Raw genomic sequence first — 21,331 nt, forward strand, 5'->3', positions numbered from 1 at the left:
AGAAACACCACCAGTTCTCAACATTACAGACATGGAAACAAAGGAGAGGGGAGTCAAATAGAGGGAGAGGAGGGGGTTGGATTGTGGGTGGGGATGGGGTGCTCAGGTCCTGGGGGAGAAAAAAAACAGAGGAGAGGGGAGGAGTGGTTGGGGAGGAAGGGAGAATAGAGAGAGACGACAGGGGGGATGGAAAAAAAAAATGCAATTTTCAATTTTTTAATATTTGGTAGGAAAGAATCTTGATTTTTAATGGTTTATTTTAAAATATATACAATTTTGTATTTAGGGTTTTTCCATTTTTAAACCACCCTTAAAAATGAAAAGACTAAAATACCCTTAATTATGGATGAAAAATTGGATGAAGTTAAAGTCTATAACAAATTATAAATTTTGAAAAATTCAGGTGACATTTCTCTTTTTTTTTTTTTTTAGGTGACAAATTGAAACTAAGGTATAAGTTCATGTGACATTTCTACAAATATCCCTAATCTATATTATGCAGATCTGGTTTTAAGTTTTAACCAGCCAACCCAGTACAAGAGATCTTTTGAAGACCACCTCGTGAAATCATGTTATAAACAAGATCACCAAATAAAATGGTTCTTTCTGAATTAAAGATGAGAGAGAGGGAGGAGGGAAGGGGGTGAACTTAACCATACCCTCTGAACTTTGACCCGCTATACCCCCTTTCTTTATGTTATTTTTTAAGTTCTTTTCATAAATTCAAATATAAGACTTTTGATGCTTCAAATGTGAAGAACCCAGTTCAATCCTTGTTTATATTGAAAAAAGTAATATATAGGAATTGATGGATTCTAAAGCAACTTGGAGCTATGGAGAACTTTGATGAAAAATTAAAGTGAAAGGAATCCACATGGATATGGTTATAGAGAGTATTGCTACACTTACCACATTTTTATCTCATATTTCTATACTACATGATGTGGCATGTCCATATTATGTGTCACATTAATTAAATCAATGAGGTATATTTTAATTAAGGCAATTGGAAAAGCAAATACTGGAATAAATCATAAAAGAAAGGAAAATATTAAATAATTTTAATTGATGTGGCTGTCCACCTCAGTTGTCACATAAAATGGTATAAAGATGTGGTATACAATTGTGGTAAGAGTAGCATTATTCGGTTATAAATGCTCAAAACCAACAAAATGGGAAAGGAATATGTTATCCCAATATTCACTCACAACAAAGATGAAGATGAAAAATAGTGTATTTGGTAGCAAGGTGGGTTTGGTGGTCCAATAGTGTTCAGCAGCCAACTCTTGAATGGTATTAGGGTGTTATGTAATAGTGTATTAGGGTGTATCAGGGGCATTTTTGGTAGCTAATCTGGTGTACTTAGTTAACTTTACATTTTGATTAAAAATATTGGAGTGTACTTAGATCATAAAGTGTACTCAGTTAATTTTAGGGTTCATTTAGTTGCATTAGATATATTTTTTTTTTCTTTCTTTTTTCTTTGTTATGTGACAACTGAAATGTGAGATACATGGTTGTGGTTGTGGTTGTGGTTGCTTTTATAGGAAACACTTATACTTAAAAAATTCATATATTAAAATAATAAAGTCAAAACTTCAAAAAATTAAAGTGTTAGCTGAAAATTGAGGAAAATCAAGTGATTTTAGCCATTTTAAAAGCACTTCCAAATAGGTCATGAAAACTAAATGGAGATCCTACAATATAAAGCTCAACCATCGACATAAAACTTAACTTCTCTAAAAATGTGTTTCAATGTGGCATCATCAAAGAAATGAACAAAAACATTTCAATGATTTTCCACATCACTTCCCTTGAATTCTCAATAATACGCTCAATCGGACTCAAATTAAACCCCAATTTAAGAAAGTAGTTTAAATGATTTGGAGAGAATTGCTATAACGTGTTGAGTGGATTAATCCCCGTCAAGGCTAAGGTTTAGTGTACGAGTTAGGCATCATGTATATGTATTTCTCTAGATCTTGACACACAATTATTGGTTCTATAACAACTACTTGTTGCATGCATGTCTTCATATCTTAATTTTGGTCCATTGAAGATAAAATCAACAAGTCCTGCCGTGATGTTCTTTTCCCTCAAATACATACAAATACAAGTAAAAACAAAAATAATACAATATAAAATAAATAAAACTCCATCATAGTCCAAGTCCAAAGCATCCCAATCATACGGATCACCCATTTGTCTGTAATCTGTAGGGATAGATCCAAGCTCACTTTATTATCTATCCTTCCTCTTATTTTATTTTATTTTTTTTCTTTTCCTTGGCCCACCTGAAAAAGTATTAATGACGTGATATATCAGTCAGTAGGGAAGTGAAAATTTTCAACTGTTTCCCAGATATGTGAAAGGCAAATCAGAAACATTTCATACTCAATCTCAACAAATTATTTGGACTTCACGTTTTTATTATTCCGTAATTCTAAAATTTTATATGACATCACCACATGCGTTGATGTTCCTCCAAAAGTGAGTGGGCTGAGTTGAGGCTGAGTTGTGTTCTCAAAGGAATTTACAATTGGGAGAATGAAGTTTCTTTTTGATAAAATAAATTGGGAGAATGAGGAAAACATGACTATTTTGTTAAGTGCGGTAGGTATAAGCATGTTTTTTATGCAGTTGAGCTAAAAGAGAGGTGTCATCTATTTTCTATTATTCTTCTCCCATTGAAATGATGTCTTTCTCAAAAAAGTTTACGTTTTTAAAGAAAAACTTGAGGTCTTTCATAAAAAGGGCTACTAACTAATTAAAAAGCACCACTTTTAAAATGGGTGTCACGCTTCAAATTGAATGCAAAGTAACATATTAAAAACGCGGAATTATAATATTTAAATTTGACGTTAATACTAACTACTAACTAGTGGTGCTTTTCGTTTCAACTTAAAATATAGGTCTATAAAAAAGATTAAAAGATATAATAATTGCTTTGATGTCTTTAGGAAATTATCTTAGGAGCCAAACGGATGTTTGTGTTAAAAAAAATAGAGGTTATATATTGGCTTTTGATGTCGTCAATGGGGTATACCTTAGTTGGTTGAGCTCTTCCACCTTCAACCATGTGAACATAGATTTGAAACCCATTACACAAGTTTTGACACAATTTTTGGGCCATTAGATTACTCTACTTTTTTTAGTGGTTGAGATTAAACTTGACATGGGAAATAATTTTAATTTCTTAATTACACAATCATTAATTTTATTTTCTCTCTCACTATAAAAATAAAAGAAAAGATTTTCTCTCCCCTCCCTTTTTCTTGGTAATCTCCCTTCTTTCTTGCACACATCTCTCTCACTCTCTTTCATGAGATCATAAAAAACATCCGTCTCTTTTTCTCTCTTTATCTGCAACAACAGTCTCCTCCCTCCCTCTCTTTCATGAAACTAGAAAAGACCTCCATCTCTTTTGAGGGTTTGATTTAAGGATTTTAATCTTCTCATATCTGAAATTTTTGACTATTACTATTTTTTTTTTTTTTAAATGTATAACGTGTTGAGTGGATTAAACCCCGTCAACGTGTTGAGTGGATTAAACCCCGTCAAGACTAAGGTTAGTGTACAAGTTAGGCATCATGTATATGTATTTCTCTAGATCTTGACACACAATTATTGGTTCTATTCCAACTACTTGTTGCATGCATGTCTTCTTCATATCTTAATTTTGGTCCATTGAAGATAAAATCAACAAGTCCTGCCGTGATGTTCTTTTCCCACAGATACATACAAATACAAGATAATATAATATAAAATAAATAAAACTCCATCATAGTCCAAGTCCAAAGCATCCCAATCATACGGATCAGCCATTGTCTGTAATCTGTAGGGATAGATTCAAGCTCACTCTTATCTTCTTTTTTTCTTTTCCTTGGCCCACCTGAAAAAGTATTAATGACGTGATATATCAGTCAGTTGGGAAGTGAAATTTTTCATACTGTTTCCCAGATATGTGAAAGGCAAATCAGAAACATTTCATACTCAATCTCAACAAATTATTTGGAATTCACGTTTTTATTATTCCGTAATTCTAAAATTTTATATGATATTACCACATGCGTTGATGTTCCTCCAAAAGTGAGTGGGCTGAGTTGAGGCTGAGTTGTGTTCTCAAAGGAATTTACAATTGGGAGAATGAAGTTTCTTTTTGATAAAACAAATTGGGAGAATGAGGAAAACATGACTATTTTGTTAAGTGCGGTAGGTATAAGCATGTTTTTTATGCGGTTGAGCTAAAAGAGAGGTGTCGTCTATTTTCTATTATTCTTCTCCCATTGAAATGATGTCTTTCTAAAAAAAGTTTACGTTTTTAAAGAAAAACTTGAGGTCTTTCATAAAAAGGGCTACTAACTAATTAAAAAGCACTACTTTTAAAATGGGTGTCACGCTTCAAATTGAATTTAAAGTAACATATTAAAAACGTGGAATTATAATATTTAAATTTGACGTTAATACTAACTACTAACTAGTGGTGCTTTTCTTTTCAACTTAAAATATAGGTCTATAAAAAAGATTAAAAGATATAATAATTGCTTTGATGTCTTTAGGAAATTATCTTAGAAGCAAAACAGACGTTTGTGCTAAAAAATAGTGGCTTTTGATGTGGTCAATGGGGCATATCTTAGTTGGTTGAGCTCTTCCACCCTCACCCATGTGAACAGAGATTCGAAACCCACATATACTCAATGAATATATATATATCTCCCCCTCCTCCAATCACTTGTACTAAAAAAAAAATAATAATAATAATTACTAGCTCATGATGTGGATTAAGAGTTGCTAGGTTTAGTTGTAACAACCTGATCCTAAATTAATCCTTAATTACTATTTTATTCAAGGAAATGACTAGAGTACCCCTGGAATATTTTATTAGGTTTAAGTTGACTTTTTGATCGGAAAGGAATTCAGGAATTTCGATTGTGCCATTGCATAGATCATGTCAAAACGAGTCCGTAGACACGTAGTGGGCCCAAATCCGAGTTGTATTGAGGGAGATACAATTAAAATACACTGAGGGGCAAAATAGTAATTTTTGGGAAAATCAGATTTTAAAAAACCCTCAGTCTCTCTCTCTCTCTCTCTCTCCCCGATTCTTCTCTGCAAACAAGATAGAGGCGGCGGTTTGGGAGGAAATCGTCGCTATCCAGGGACGCCAAGCCGCGAGACAGGTTGGGAATTGACGATTGGAGTCTGGCAACCATGTCTGGGCAGAAGTCCGGCCTCGATGGCCATTACTTCTGGCACTGGAGCTTGGACAAGAGCCGGATTTCTCAAAAATTTCAGCCGCCAATTTCAGGCGATTACGGCAACGAATTCAGTTGATCCAGGTACCAAACTTCATCCTATCCTCGTGCTCTAACTGCCTGTTGGATAGAAATTGGTTAATTTTGCGTCTAGGAAATCGATTTTGGAATTAGGTTTTGGACGGATTTCGGGTTGAAATTTTGGCCAGTTTTTTGGGTAGGTATAAGAACAAAAGTGGTTTCAAACAGGGTGTTACACCTAGGGTAATAGTTTGGGCCCACAGTTTAGGATTTTTTCGGCCACCAAAAATTGATTAGGACACTCAAGCGCTGCCGGTGCGTGTCGCGGCGCATGGGCATGGCAGCAGAGTGGGGGCCACTTTCAGTCCTAGAAAGATCCCTTGGTCCTCACGAGCGCGTAGGATTTCACGAATCTTAATTCGGATAATGTTTGAACCCCTGAACGGATCTCGCCTATTGTGCGATTTTCGAGTTCGATACGTTTGAGCAGTTGGATCGTAGTCATTTCCAAGTATATTGATATAGGTAGTTCCAGAACCGTATAGGATTCGGCGGATCGTAAAACAGAGTCCCGGATACTCCAGAAATGCCAACCCTAGAGCTAGGGTTACTGTAATTGTCCGATCGTGCGATCGTGGATAATCCGACCGTCTGATCGAGGCCAAACTTGTGTGACACGTGTCCTAGGCATATTAGAACCTTTAGAGACTTCCACCTGCGAGGGTTGCAGCTTGACTTGCGAGGATAGATAGTTAGTTATAGGTTACGGCCCGGATAGAAGCGGTATCTCCGAGGCCTGAGAGGGTTGCAGCTCGGCCAGCGAGGATAGATAGTTAGTTATAGGTTGTGGCCAGGATAGAAGTGGTATCTCCGAGGCCTACTAGGGTTGCAGCTCGGCCTGCGAGAATAGATAATTAGTTATAGGTTGCGGCCCGGATAGAAGCGGTATCTCCGAGGCCTGCGATGTATTAATGACGTGATATATCAGTCAGTAGGGAAGTGAAATTTTTCATACTGTTTCCCAGATATGTGAAAAGCAAATCAGAAACATTTCATACTCAATCTCAACAAATTATTTGGACTTCACGTTTTTATTATTCCGTAATTCTAAAGTTTTATATGATATCACCACATGCGTTGATGTTCCTCCAAAAGTGAGTGGGCTGAGTTGAGGCTGAGTTGTGTTCTCAAAGGAATTTACAATTGGGAGAATGAAGTTTCTTTTTGATAAAATAAATTGGGAGAATGAGAAAAACATGACTATTTTGTTAAGTGCGGTAGGTATAAGCATGTTTTTTATGCAGTTGAGCTAAAAGAGAGGTGTCATCTATTTTCTATTATTCTTCTCCCATTGAAATGATGTCTTTCTCAAAAAAGTTTACGTTTTTAAAGAAAAACTTGAGGTCTTTCATAAAAAGGGCTACTAACTAATTAAAAAGCACCACTTTTAAAACGGGTGTCACGCTTCAAATTGAATGTAAAGTAGCATATTAAAAACGTGGAATTATAATATTTAAATTTGACGTTAATACTAACTACTAACTAGTGGTGCTTTTCGTTTCAACTTAAAATATAGGTCTATAAAAAAGATTAAAAGATATAATAATTGCTTTGATGTCTTTAGGAAATTATCTTAGGAGCCAAACGGACGTTTGTGTTAAAAAATAGAGGTTATATATTGGCTTTTGATGTGGTCAATGGGGTATACCTTAGTTGGTTGAGCTCTTCCACCTTCACTCATGTGAACATAGATTCGAAACCCACATATACTCAATGAATATATAAAAATATATATATATATATATATATATTTATGGGGCGGATCCATGGCACTATGTTTTTTACACAAGTTTTGACACAATTTTTGGGCCATTAGATTACTCTACTTTTAGTGGTTGAGATTAAACTTGACATGGGAAATAATTTTAATTTCTTAATTAGACAATCATTAATTTTATTTTCTCTCTCACCATAAAAATAAAAGAAACGATTTTCTCTCCCCTCCTTTTTTCTTGGTAATCTCTCTTCTTTCTTCCACACATCTCTCTCACTCTCTTTCATGAGATCATAAAAAACATCGGTCTCTTTTTCTCTCTTTATCTGCAACAACAGTCTCCTCCCTCCCTCTCTTTCATGAAACTAGAAAAGACCTCCATCTCTTTTGAGGGTTTGATTTAGGGATTTTGATCTTCTCATATCTGAAATTTTTTGACTATTACTGTTTTTTTTTTTTTTTTTCACTAAGAACTTTTATCGTTTTAATAGAGAGAGAATACAAAGTGAAAATTTGATGCCACAACACTTGTTGATTATCTCGTGAAGAAGGCAAGTTCCACTGATCAACCTTCACTTTTACCAATTAGATGTGCTTAGAACTTCTTTTATTTGAATCACCATTTATGATTAAAAATGATGTTCTATGGCTGGTCGGGGTTATACAATATGCACAGGTAGCCTTGGGGGGAAAGTCATTCTTTGAGCTACAGATTGTTGTGAATCATGAGCTTAATAAACTGGGCATTTACCATTCCAGAAATTGGCTACAGCTATGATTGGAAGTTGATTTGAAATTTAATTAATTTTCCCGGAGATATGGGATTGAGAGTTGGAGGAAATATCTTGTGGGTGCTCCAATATTTTGATGATACAATATCTGTATTAAGATAGGATAAATTGCTTTGACATAAATAAATAAATTAAAAAAAACTACTAAAGTTGAATTGATGGCTGCGTACGCATGTGCTGGAAGAAGGGGAAACTAAAGAGACTCTTCACGGTTTGGGCTTTAGTTTTTGGTGAAATTCTTTATTTATTACACCTTAATAAATATTTGATGTTAAAGAGGTAGCTGGGATTACGTCTCCAAGAAAAAAGGGAGGAGAGAGAAAATTATTTTTAATGGTTGAGATTAAATATTATATGGCAAGTAGTTTTAATTTTTTTAAATAGACAATCATTAATTTTATTCTCTCTCATAAAAATAAAAGGAAAATTTTCTCTTTCCAATCTTTTTGGTGAGATTCTTTATTTATTAGATCCTAATAAATATTTGAGATTAAAGAGGCAGGAGAGATTAAGTTTATGAAAGTTTAACATATGTATAATATTTTTCTATAGACAATTAGGATTGCTGAATTTTTTATTTTTTATAAATACGATGTTATATGAAAGTTTATGCGATGTTAGGATTGCTGAATTATTAGGCCATTAAGAATTCTTATGTTAAAAAAAATTCGTAGTGCCATTAATGATTGTTTTTTAACATAAGAATTATTTTTTAAAATCAGTATGAAAGTTTATTCCATTATATTTCATCTTGTGTCAGTATGAAAGTTTAACATATGTATAATATTTTTCTAAGTTGTATTGTTAAGAATGATTAATATATGTTCAATAGGTAGAGGAGATAATTCAAGTGGAGAATGGTGAAACAAGTACTCCAAAAAAGAAAGTGACACAATTAAAAGCACCTTATGCAGGGATAGTATTTGACACAATGGAAGAAGCAAGAAACTATTATGAAGAGTATGGCCGGCAAGAGGGATTCTGGATTAGAACTCGATCTTCCTTCAAGACAAGAAGGCGTTTAGATGAGGTAACGAGTAGACAATTTGTTTGTGCACATGAAGAAAAATACGTGCCCAAAAATACATCACAGAAGGCTTCAGAAGAGAAGGATGAGAAAGACATAAGTGAGATTGAGAATATGAAGAGAACGCGTAAAAATTATTCTACAGTGAAATGTGGATGCAAAGCAAGTATGAGAATTAAGCTTGATAGATGGTCAAACAAATGGAAAGTTTCAAGTTTCCAAGACTCTCACAATCACAAGCCAATTACACCGGAAAGAAGAATGAAGATGAAGTCAAATAGGGTTATGCCGAAAGCAGCTAAAATTCTTACTGAAACATTTCATGAAGAAAATTTGCCAATTGCAAAAGTTCCTTCAATCCTTGGTGGCCCGCATATTGGTTTCAACAATAGAGATTGTTATAACCACTTGAGAAATGTCCGGCATAGACAACTGGACGGAGGTGATGCACAGTCAGTCCTTACTTACTTTAGGAAGAAGCAAGCTGAGAATCCTCAATTTTTTTATGCCATTCAATGTGATAAAAACGGAAGGGCAACTAATTTCTTTTGGGTGGATGCTCGATCACGCATGGCGTACCACTATTTGGAGATGTAGTCACATTTGAAACAACCTATAGGACAAACAAATATGATATGCCATTTGCACCATTCACAGGAGTAAACCACCATTTGCAATCAATACAATTTGGATGTATCCTACCAACATTTTGAAACAAATTGAAATGAATAGCTTAATCATAGATACCTAAGAAATAAACTTAATCCCCTTGGAAACTATTAATTCTTTAAATTCCTAATATAGAGATCCTAATTTAATTCCAACAAAAAATAAAATAAAAACAAACCAAATATGATCAAGAAAATCGAAAATTGAAATATGTACCTGGAGCAAAGCTTTTCTCCCAACAAAGCAGGCAAAAATTGAGAGAGAGAGAGAGAGAGAGAGAGAGAGGTGCAAATTTGGGGTTTGGGTATTTAACTTTTGGTGTGATTCTTTATTTATTAGACCATAAAAAATATTTGAGATTAAAGAGGCATGAGAGATTACATCTTCCAGCAAAAAGGTTGGAGAGAGAAAAATTTCCTTTTATTTTTATGAGAGAGAAAATAAAATTAATGATTGTCTATTTTTAAAAAATTAAAACTACTTACCATGTAATATTTAATTTCAACCATTGAAAGTGGAGTAATCTAATGTCAAAACTTGGGTCAAAAACGTAGTGCCACGGATCCGCCCCCATAATATATATATGTATATATATATAAATCTCTTTTATTGGGAATTGGATATCTAATCCATTCAAGTACTGCATTAAAGGGCTTATAGTTGATAACTAAACGAGGGGCTCCTCTTTCTAACTCTGCATTTTTCTAAATATAAAAAGTTGGGCACGACCAAGGTGACTTGCTTTTTCTGACTATTCCCTTCTGTACTAACTCAATGACTTCCTGCTTACATAATTCCATTAATTCCTTACTCATCTGAATAGGACGGGCCTTAGTGGGAATGTTCTTTTCACTGAATGTTTTAACTTAAGGTAAAGTAACTACATATTGCTTTCGGTGCCAAAAGGCATTAGGTAAATCAGAACAAACTTCATTTTTTAACTTTTCTTCAAACGTAATTATTTGAGACTGAAGTGACTTGTTGGCTAATTGTTGTTCGACTCGTTTGAACTTAATTTAATTTTAAAGAAAATTAACTTGTCTTGTTCTATTCTGAATTAATTTAACTGATTTAGAAACTGCTGACTTTTGTAGTGACTTGAGACTGTGTAACTTTGGTTTGGTTAGGAACTCAAATTTAACTTCTTCTCCTAGGTGACTAGATGTAATTCCATCAATAGATATTAGGCCCATTAAAGACAAAAAAAACAAATGCCACAATGTTCCATTCCCTTTATATACGCCAAATTCTTATGGCTCAAGTTTGGAGTCGTAATCCTTATGATCAGAAACCCTTCAAGTCAGGCCTTACTTACAATTATGGTGACTATATTGATGCCTGGTAAACAATTTTTTATCATCAGCACCCTGATTTCAGTCACTCATGGTTTATTAATTTCGATGCCAAGTTTGAAGCCCAGTTTCCTTTCTGGTTTCTCCAATGGTGGAATATCCATGGCCCCATTTGGGAAATCATTCCAGTCAATCTCTAGCAGTCAATATATTATTTTGGTCAAAAACACAAGTTAACAAAGTCAGAAAAGTTTTTTCCTACACTCCTCCATTATGTCGCTAAATACAAAGTCCCATGGATTATGAAATGGAATTATCAAGGTAATTGGGATACCAGAGTTTTATCTCATCATTTTGCTGTCAAATGGTGGGATAAGTTTGGAACAGACATAATTATTCATCAAGTCAATGCAGAGTTTCCACCCCTCCAGGTGCCAATCCATCCAGTCAAAGATGCTTCTCCAAGTGGTTGCAATGCCTCCCTCCAGGCAAAATCTAAAAAAGAGTTAAAAGAGTTCGTTAAACAAATCCTTGCCCAAGTTACACAAATGAATGATGAAGATAGTGATGATGCCAGTCCAAAGTCTAAATCTTCTTCCAGTCAACAGCCCAGCCAACTTCCTTTTAGTCAAAAGCCGAAGCCCAGATGGTCAGATTATGCCCCCGACAGTCAACATCCTTATGATTTGAATGAAGACTAGGTTTTTCTGCAAAGTGGCCGAAAGATGCCCAAAGTTAATATGATGCCCAGAGTTAAAGTAAAGATGCCCCAAGTTAAAGCAAGTTACTCAGAGTTAAAGCCAGAGTTAAAGTAGATGCCCATAGTTAAAGCAAGTTACTCAGAGTTAAAGCAAGAGTTAAAGTAGATGCCCAGAGTTAAAGCAAAGATGCCCAAGTTAAAGCAGATGTCAATTTCAAAAGCAAAGATGCCCAAGTTAAAGCAAATGTTAATTTCAAAAGTTATTTTGTCTTCTTTCCGATGCCAAGTCTTTAAATAGAAGCCCCAAGTCATTTGTAATCCTTAAGTTTTTTCACAAGTTTTTCTTTCAAGCTCTTCTTTGTAATTTTCTTCAGTTTTCAAAGTTCTTAAGGAAGAGTGCGAGTGATCAGTGGAAGTGTGAGTGTCCTACGTGGCATTACTTTCTGTAAGTTTTATTTTCATGTTTTCAAAGTTTTATTAAGTCAATAAAATTATCAAGTTAATTTTATGTTAATCCTATTTTCGTTCCTAAGCATTATTTTAAATGATTAATTGCATTTTCATTCATGCAATTTGTGAGATAAGAATTTTATGTATCTAAGCTTTAGTTAAATTCTACTTTGATTTATTTCAATTCTGTTTTTCTTGTCTTGGTCCCCTCCTCTAATTTCTTCCTTGGTTCTTCTCCTCTTATGGTATCAGAGCCGTAAGAGTTACGGTTGAGTCTAAGTCTGCTACTCATATCGCCCAAGTGGCTGATTTGGGTTTTCTGAGTTAGCAAGTTCTTCAGCTATTCCGAACAGTTATCTTATAGTTGTCTGTTCGTTTAGGTCTCATCTCTCGAGAGTCTGAACCTTTAAGTCTAGGACCAAACAGTAAGTCCTAGGAGAGGCCTGATCAGTTACAGCAGGAGATCGGTGAGAGAGAGGATGCCTTAGGTTACAGGTACCTTTGAGTTAACCTTAGGAGTTTCTGTAGTTCTTCTACCTTTTGAAACTTTGAGTCAAACACTTGTAAGAATGAGTCGTTTTCTTAGAACCAATTCAGTTAATTCTTTTAGTTCTAAAACCAGTTTGAGTCAAGTTCCAGACATAGTTAATGAAGAGCCATTAGAGTATGAGTCCACTAGTAGTGAATTACATTGTAATGATTGGAATATACCCAAAGTCCCTAGTAAAGAAATCTATAAGCAAAAATGGTTAATTAATGCATTTAAGACAACCACGCATATTAAGACAGTAGAACAAGTTTATGCTTTAGGAAAAGAACATGAGACATGCCAATTACTTAATCTTGAGTCAATTAAGAAACACAAAAAAGAAGGTAATAATTTCTTGCATATAGGATTAGCTCAAGTTACAGTTAAACCCTTAACTAAGTTAGGATTAAAAGCAGCAATTCTTTTAAGTTTAAGAGATGCTAGATTTAACGATTTCCAGGATGGAGTCTTAGGAACCATTGAGTCAAGTTTATGCCATGGTCCAGTTCATTTTGATTGTTACCCAGATTTCATAGTTAGCTTAAGTGATCCTCATATATTAAAAGTTTTAACTTTAAATATTAAAACGCATGGTTATAATGTTTTACCTGGTAGTCAGCCATTAGCCTTAATTTATAGAATTTATTACAAAGTCACAGGTACAAATATTACTTTCCAAGCTCTTAGTAAAAGCCCCAAAAATTAAACACTTTTAATTCAAAGTCATACTTCTATTAACAATGTTACCGTACCCCAAATGATTAAATGGTCTGATGTTAAGTTACCCCAAGATTGGTATTTAACAACCGAATGCCCTCCAAAGCCGATTCAACGTAGTCTAAACGATTTAGATTACATTCAACCATACTTAGATGGCACAGTTAAAATTAGTTTTGATAGGCCAGTTAAATCTACAGTCCAATTAGAACAATTACCAACCCCTAGTCAATCTTTTAAAATCCCTACTCGACATTCATCCGCAGAGTTATCCTCAATTACAAAACGTGATCTAGAAGCCGATAGAGCCCTAATTGATTTCAAAATTAATGAACTAAGGAAGCAAAAGAAAGTAGTCCAACCAAGTTACGGAAAAGCCCCTGTTGAGCCAGTCCTGCCAGTTCAACCTGAATTACCTACTAGGACAGATTTTGAAGGTTCCACCTTGAAGTTTGTGATGCCAATTATGAACTTTCAATAAACCATTTAAAATTTATTCGTCAAAATTAGATGCCCATTTCCAAGCCCCAGAAAATGAATCATGAAAAGCCAATTATCATGCGTCTTTCCCTAAAGTTCAAAGAAAAGAAATTTCAATGAATGGAAAGAATATTTAAAAAAGACTAGGTGAGAGTCACCTTATCTTGATTATGTAGAAAGCAAATACATGAGTCAAAAGTTAGTTACTTTAACCCAGGAAAAATGGGAAAAACCCGACAATACTAAAGTTATCAGTACTCACCCCCAGTTGAATCAGTAATAATTAGTCACAAGAACGCCAAAATCATAGCTAGCCCCTACAAAGTTGCTGAGTCAAAAGATGATTTAGATAAAAGAGTCATAGAACAAAATAATTACACCAACACAAGCCTCATAGTCATAGGTAAATAGTTAGATAAAATTGAAACTAAAATTGACAAGTTAAACCCTGGTGAAATTATCTTAAAGCCTAAAAAAGAGAAACCTTTAGTCAAATTCAATGAGTTAAAACCCGAGTCTTCCCTTAAGGTAAATTCAACCATGAAGAAAATTGAAGAAATGTTTCAGGAGTTAATCCCGGTTAAACCAAAACCAAATAAAGATAAAGACAAAGGAAAAGAAGAAGAAACTTCAGTTAAAGTTTTACAGTTTGAAGTTAATAACGGTAGTGAGTCAGCCATGTCTTTAGATTCAATCTCCAGTCAAGAGTCAGAAACCAGTAATATCTCTAAAATTGAACAAGCCTTTAGTAACCTACAAGTTAACTAGGATTCCCAAAGTCTTAAAGTCAGTCGTCTAACAGGTAAAGTCAGTCCCACAAGTCTTACCAAAAATTGGTATCCTAAGCCTACACCTCCAGATGTCCAGTTTGAAGAACGAAGCCAGAGTCAATTCTCAGTATCTTCTGATAAGCTATATGAGTGGAATATAGATGGCTTGTTCGAACAGGAGATACTCAACAAATTACAACACATGTCAATGGTAGCCAATAGTTATGCCACCAATCACCAGTTAAAGCAATCAGAAATAGTCTCCCTTTTACAAACAGGCTTTACAGGAATTCGAACACTTCATTTCTGGTGGGATAAACATCTCACAGAAGACGCAAAATTAAGAATAATCCATGAAGGGGAGAAGAACCAAGGAAGAAATCAGAGGAGGAGACCAAGACAAGAAAAACAGAATTGAAATAAATCAAAGTAGAATTTAACTAAAGCGTAGATACATAAAATTCTTATCTCACAAATTGCATGAATGAAAATGTAATTAATCATTTAAAATCATGCTTAGGAACGAAAATAGGATTAACATAAAATGAACTTGATAATTTTATTGACTTAATAAAACTTTGAAAACATAAAAATAAAACTTACAGAAAGCAATGCCACGCAGGACACTCACACTTCTACTGATCACTCGCACTCTTCCTTAAGAACTTTGAAAACTGAAGAAAATTACAAAGAAGAGCTTGAAAGGAAGCGGTATCTCTGAGGCCTGCTAGGATTCCGACCCGGCCTGCGAGGAGGGTATTAACAGTATTAATGGAGTTGACGGTTCAGGATTAGAGGTACGCCTAGGTGGAGAGAGTTTCAGTTATAAGATATTCTTAAAGTAAGATAAGGGAGTTCAGTGTATGGCATACTTATATTCAGTGTGTGACTGGTATGAGTAGAGAGGAGAGCTACGTGTGGCTTGATCCCTCAGTAAGGGTACGTAGGTAGCCTAAGGTTACAAGGTGGAGCCACGAGTTGGAGTCTTTGGGTTTTGCAGAATGTTTTATTTGATTGGCTAAGGCCTGAGGCCAGAATGTTATAATGTTGTTTTCTGGGATGTTATTTAATGCATGCTAGCAATTGGGTTATATGTGTGTATATTTACGCTTGTTTTACAGGTGGAAAACTTTTGGGAAACTTTATTTTACAGGAGGGACTCTGCCGAATTTTCCGCAGAAGTCGGACTTGAATTTCTTTTGGATTGGGTTTTGAAGGGTTTTTTGGTCATTTGTGCTCGGCACCTGCCAGGTGTCGGACACGCACAGGGTTCGGCTCAGATTCCAAAGTGAAATTTGGGTCGGGTCCTCTCATTGGTGGTTATAACTGTTCTATAAAGAGAAATAAGTAACGTGGTTTCAAACTACAATAACTCATTAAAAGCATTAGAATTATGTGTTTCTTTTTCTTTTCTTTTTTCAAAAAATGGGAGTGATTGCAACCCATATCCCTCACTTAGAGATTGCGGTACATCTACTTAATAAAGATGTGGAAGACCTTCAGCCTATTGCTGCTATGTTGTGGGGATGCCAAGACTGTATAGACAAAAACTAGGTTTGTTCTATTCATCGTGTATATCGTGAGTGCAATATGGTGGCAAATGGATTAGTTGAATTGGGTTCATGTCTTGAACCTTGGGCCTATCAACCTTTCATGATCCTCCTGATAGTATTAGGTCTTTTCTTAGTGAAGATTTACTTGGAGTCTGTAGGCCTTGAGATTCGTTTGATTCAGGTTCAATTGGTCCTCGTAAACCGGCCATGTATGATACCATGTTAAGATTTTAGAGGGATGACTCGCTGTCCACTACGAAGATCGATATTGTCCCCAACTTAACCGCTTGCACTATCTGATAGGTGTGAGATTTATAAAAAATCCAAAAACAAACAAGATAAGATTTCATCTCATACAAATCATTGGATCAAGTTCTCTCATCTCAATTAATCCTTTCACAATCATCTTGTTTGGAATGGTTGGATTATAATTGTTTTGGCTTGTTTAAAAAAAAAATCATATTTCTTATTTAATTGAATTTAAGGGTGTAATTTGACCGGAACAGATCGGAAACAGGTGTTCCAAATTCCGATCCGAAATTTTTCGAAATTGATTTTCATTTCCAATGCTGATTCCGAAAATTCGGTATATACAAACTCGATTCCGATACAGAATTTTCTGTACTTTTGGAATTTTTGGAAACTTCCAGAAATCACTATTTTTGGAAATTTTCGAAATATCACTCTATATGCTTAACTATGCATTTAGCAAAAATATCAACTGGACAATTTGTTAAAAGCCCAAATTAGGGGAATTTAAAGAAGCCTAAAAAGATTTTGACATTCCAGGCGCACCCAACAGTAGGCTGGCCTTCAAGTGTTATTGAACTTTGCTAAGGTGAAGATATGTATAGAGCAGGAAAAAAATTGAAGTTCTGTTTGCAGTCGATGTGGGACTGGCACCACTCACAAAAAACTCCAAAAGCCATAACATCACGCGGCAACACCCAATTGACCCTGGCATCAATACCACTGTACCAACCATATCCAATCAAACCACCACCCAAGCAGACGACCATCACCATAGAGAGAGAGAGAGAGAGAGAGAGAGAGAGAGAGAGAAGAAGAAGGGAAAAAAAGAAGAAAATATAGACAAAGAGAGAGAGAGAAAATGGAAAAAAAGAGACTGAGGGAGAGACTAAGACAGAGAGGAAGAAGAAGAAGAAGGAGGAAAAAAGAGACAGAGGGAGAGATTGAGAGATGGAGACAAAAAGTAGAAGAAAAAAAGAAAAAGAGGAAGAGATGGAGACAAACGAAGATAGGAAGAAGAAGGAAAAAGAAAAAAGAAAAGGAGAAATGGGAGAGATGGAGGCAAGGCCCAACAAAAGGCAAATGTTTTTTTTTAAATTTTTTACTTCCTATATAGTATATATTATATATTACTTATAATTATATGTGTGTTCAGTTAATATAGGGAGAGAGAGTTTTTGTCTCATATAATTAAATGTTTGTTTAATTTTGGGTTGTATAAATATAACTTGGTAAATGTTTTATGTATGCACATACATTGTAACAAAAAAAGATACACACACATTAAAAACAAAATGAAAGTATTACACGCGGTATGAGTTAATGACAAATTAATGAAAAAATAGTTTATGATTTGTATATTTGTTCATTCTTAAAAAAGTGTTAGTCTTGCTTTAGACAAGCACTCATATACTCCTATCATGATTCATAAGTAACAAGCACGCATAAGAAATTTTGTTATATAGTATGTTTATACATAATAACCACACATATGCACTTTTGTTATATTCAAACAAGCATATTAGCCAAAAATACATACGCTTAAAGTAATATACATACTCCTATACATATGCACATATATGTATATATAATATACCTTTAGTATATATGTGGACATGTGTATACTTCTTATGTATACATGTATGTGTGTTTTATATATACACATATATAGAATATATAAATATACATGCATTTTTGTTATATAGTATGTTTGGATATAATAACCCCACATACATTTTTATCCCCTAAACCATATGATCAATTTAATAAATCGTTTAATAGTATTTTATTCAATTTAAGCTAAAGCGTAGGAGAAATCAATCCATAGAACACTAACATAATTCAATATTCCAAAATAACAAACTGAAATTACCCCATGAACCATGATCAATGAGAAGTGGTGTGGTCTAGTTTGGAAAACTTTTATCCCCTAAACCATGATCAATTTAATAAATCATTTAGTGGTATAATTTGATTCAATTTGAGTTAAAATCATAGGAGAATCAAACCATACCAAACTGACATAATTCAACATTCCAATGTAGTACTAGTCAAAGGAACCTAGCTACAATTATGACTAGTGAATAGTCTTATAAATTAATATACTCCAATGTTTAGCATATATGAATGTTTAGTATATAGTCATAAAGTAATATATACTCTTATGTTTAGTATACATGTACATTTGAATATTTGTATGTAGGTACTTAAATATAAAAAATAATAAATGACACATATATACAACCTATAAATAAAAAAAACAATGCAATGAAAAGTATAAATAATAAAAGATTATTATAAAGTCGGAATTTTTAGGAAAATATCGGAAAAATCGGATCGGAATGGGTTTGGAGAATTTCACCGTTTGTTCTATGACCACGACCAAAGGCTTCTGAGCCTCTTCCCAAAATCGAAAAATCCTACCCTCTCGCAACGGTCAGCACGAATTGTATTCCCAAAAATTAAATTGATCTCTTGCTTTCTGTCTCGATCATTTTGGGAACGCACCCGGATATCCCCTCCACTGTTTGAAGGAACTGGGGGTGTCTTGCTTAGCATATATTCATGAATCTGTGAAATTAATATAATCCTTTAGCAAGCTTTCATCATGAAATGTTAGTCGATGTTGGTTGCAAAGAAACCTTGTGTAAGTATTGTACCTCATTAATTAACTTCTGACGTTCATCAGTGCCATATATTGGGGCTGCTAAACGAGATTTGAAAGCCAGGACACGCCTTTCTTCCTTATCGTATTCTACTGAACCCAACGCACCATCTGGGTAGGTGGGCAATAACTCAATAAGTTCAAGTAAAGCATCTCGCACTGCCAACAGCAACAGTACATTAACACTAACACGATGGGACATTATATAAAAAACAAGGGCACGCAGTGAAGAGAAACTTATAATAGTGAGGCTAAAACCATATCCATTAGCAAAAGCATTTTGGTTTACTGAGAGTAGAAGAATAGCTTGTGCTTTGGTGGATTATGTGTGTCTTCTCCTTTAGCAAGTGTTTTAATAGATGTATTCTAACATTATATACTAGCATACATAATGTCTCGGAAAGAATGAAATGAACCTCTTTCTTCTGGCCCCCAATAAAAAATATTGATCTCGGTTTGGGTTTTGAAGCGACCATTTTCCTGCAAGTAAAGTATACACATCATGACTGTGATAATTTAAAAAAGAAAAAAGACCCAAGTTGCAAAAGAGTCCATAAACCTCAAAAAGCAGTAACATATGATATTACCGTCAACAACGTGATTATAGGAGGCTTGTGTGGGTATTCCTCCGGAATCTTGATCCGGCCATGATAAATTCCACCCTCAAATTCAGTTCCATTAGGGCCTCTGATTGCAAATTGCCAGTCCCGTGGGTTCGACTGAAAGCAAATATCAATAATGTGTCGGCCAAACAACAAGCCCAATTTCAATAGCCAGAAAGCCAAAAAAAAAAAAAAAAAATTTGAAGCCTTGTCTTTTCAGTTCTTCAAAAAATTATCTTAAAACAAAATCAAATGCTAAAAACAATAATTGAGGTCGAACCCAATACCCAAAATTCAAATAGAAATCAGAATCACAAATCCAAATTCTTAACTTATCCTTCAAAGTGAAATTAAACCAAAACTCAAAGAATAAGAATATTTATAAATAAATAAAAACGAAAGGCGTATTGGAAAAGTAAACGTAACCACGAGCGCGAGGCAGTTGAAATCGTCGGAGGGATTGGATTGCATCTCCTCCAACTCCTGTTGACTGGACGTCGCCGCAATTGAGTTCCACGGGTTGTGCCGCTTGTGCTTCATAGCCAACATACTCAGATACGATTCCATTTGATTTTGTTCGATCTGCGCCGATCCGAACCGATCCACAACCACTTCTTCTGGTAACAAAACTTTAAAACACGAAGCGGAGAGAGGAAAGAGAGGCGGCGGTATTTACAGGTGAGAGAGAGAGAGAGAGAGAGCATTCGTTGATTTTTGTTGGTTACGTCTTTTTGCTGCAGCTACTAAAACCCTAAAGTCTTACCTGCACAGCTGACTTTTGCATTACAAATGATTTTTTAATACAAGGGATAGTTTAATCTAATCTACTAGAATGAGGATTTGAACTTGTGGCGGCCTCACCCCAAGCATTCTTAGCTATTACTATTAGGTAGAGCCCTGTTTGTAGTTTCTGAAAAGGTCCTGGCAACAGCCAATCAAATACACAGAAATTAGGGCAACAAGAGTAATGAACAATATTATGTCGGTTCTTCTACATTCTTTCTTGAAGATGAAGCAACGTTGGGTCTGGCATTGCTCCATTTTAGGCAATCCATGTCTACATTGTTTATGGGACTTAACCAATATTTTGGGTTCACAAACGTGTAGCCACATTGTGTAATGTGTGGGTGGCTTACAACATACTCACTGTAAATAATTACAAATAAAATAAAGGTGAGGTTCCTTGGGCAAAAGAAGAATATTTGGCACATGGATTTGAAGAATCTTTGATGAAAGAGTAAACTGGGTTGTTTTGCTGAGTTGCTAATTTGCTGTTTAATTATTGAACGGAAGGAACATCTAAATATTTATTCATTTACAGTTCAAAATATATTAAACTTATGTCCTCTCTTTCTCCCTATTTCCTTGTCTTCTCTCTCTTCCTATGAATGAATACTTGGGATTTCAAAGCAAAAAATAATAGTAATTTACAATGAAGAAAAGAAGGAAAAAAAAAAAACAATAAAGAAATGGAATTTCTACAATGCAGTTTTTTTTTTAATCCTGAAAATGGATACAATTTTATGAGTATGAAATACAGAAATTAATAAGCTAACAAAAAAAGGGTGTCCAATTTGATAAAAACAAAAAAATTCAAACTAATGTCCAATTTGATAAAAACAAAAAAATTCAAACTAAGTACTTACCTAGGGGCGGCTGCCATGGCTGGTCGTGGGGTGGAGATAGGAGGCTGGGCCGGGGAATTATTATTATTATTTTTTCGCAGGGAAGTTAAGGGAAGATGGGTGCTGCTTGCTTGCCACTTCATTTTAGAATGCCAAGACTTG

The 21,331-nt window shown here is 34.7% G+C and overlaps 1 protein-coding gene across 1 annotated transcript in view; it reads right to left on the minus strand.

Annotated features, from left to right (window-relative positions):
* Window positions 1-19,314: 19,314 nt before the first annotated feature.
* Window positions 19,315-21,331, minus strand: part of LOC117627572 (ubiquitin-conjugating enzyme E2 32-like) — a 24,148-nt gene continuing 22,131 nt past the window's right edge. Inside the window, exons 2-3 of the mRNA XM_034359713.1 lie at window positions 19,530-19,661; window positions 19,315-19,422 (exon numbers count right to left, since the gene is read on the minus strand). Of these exons, the coding sequence (XP_034215604.1) occupies window positions 19,315-19,422; window positions 19,530-19,661 (240 nt within the window). The remainder of the gene's footprint in view (window positions 19,423-19,529; window positions 19,662-21,331) is intronic.

The sequence above is a fragment of the Prunus dulcis genome, chromosome 5 (genome assembly GCF_902201215.1).
Source record: "Prunus dulcis chromosome 5, ALMONDv2, whole genome shotgun sequence".
Classification (NCBI taxonomy): domain Eukaryota; kingdom Viridiplantae; phylum Streptophyta; class Magnoliopsida; order Rosales; family Rosaceae; genus Prunus; species Prunus dulcis.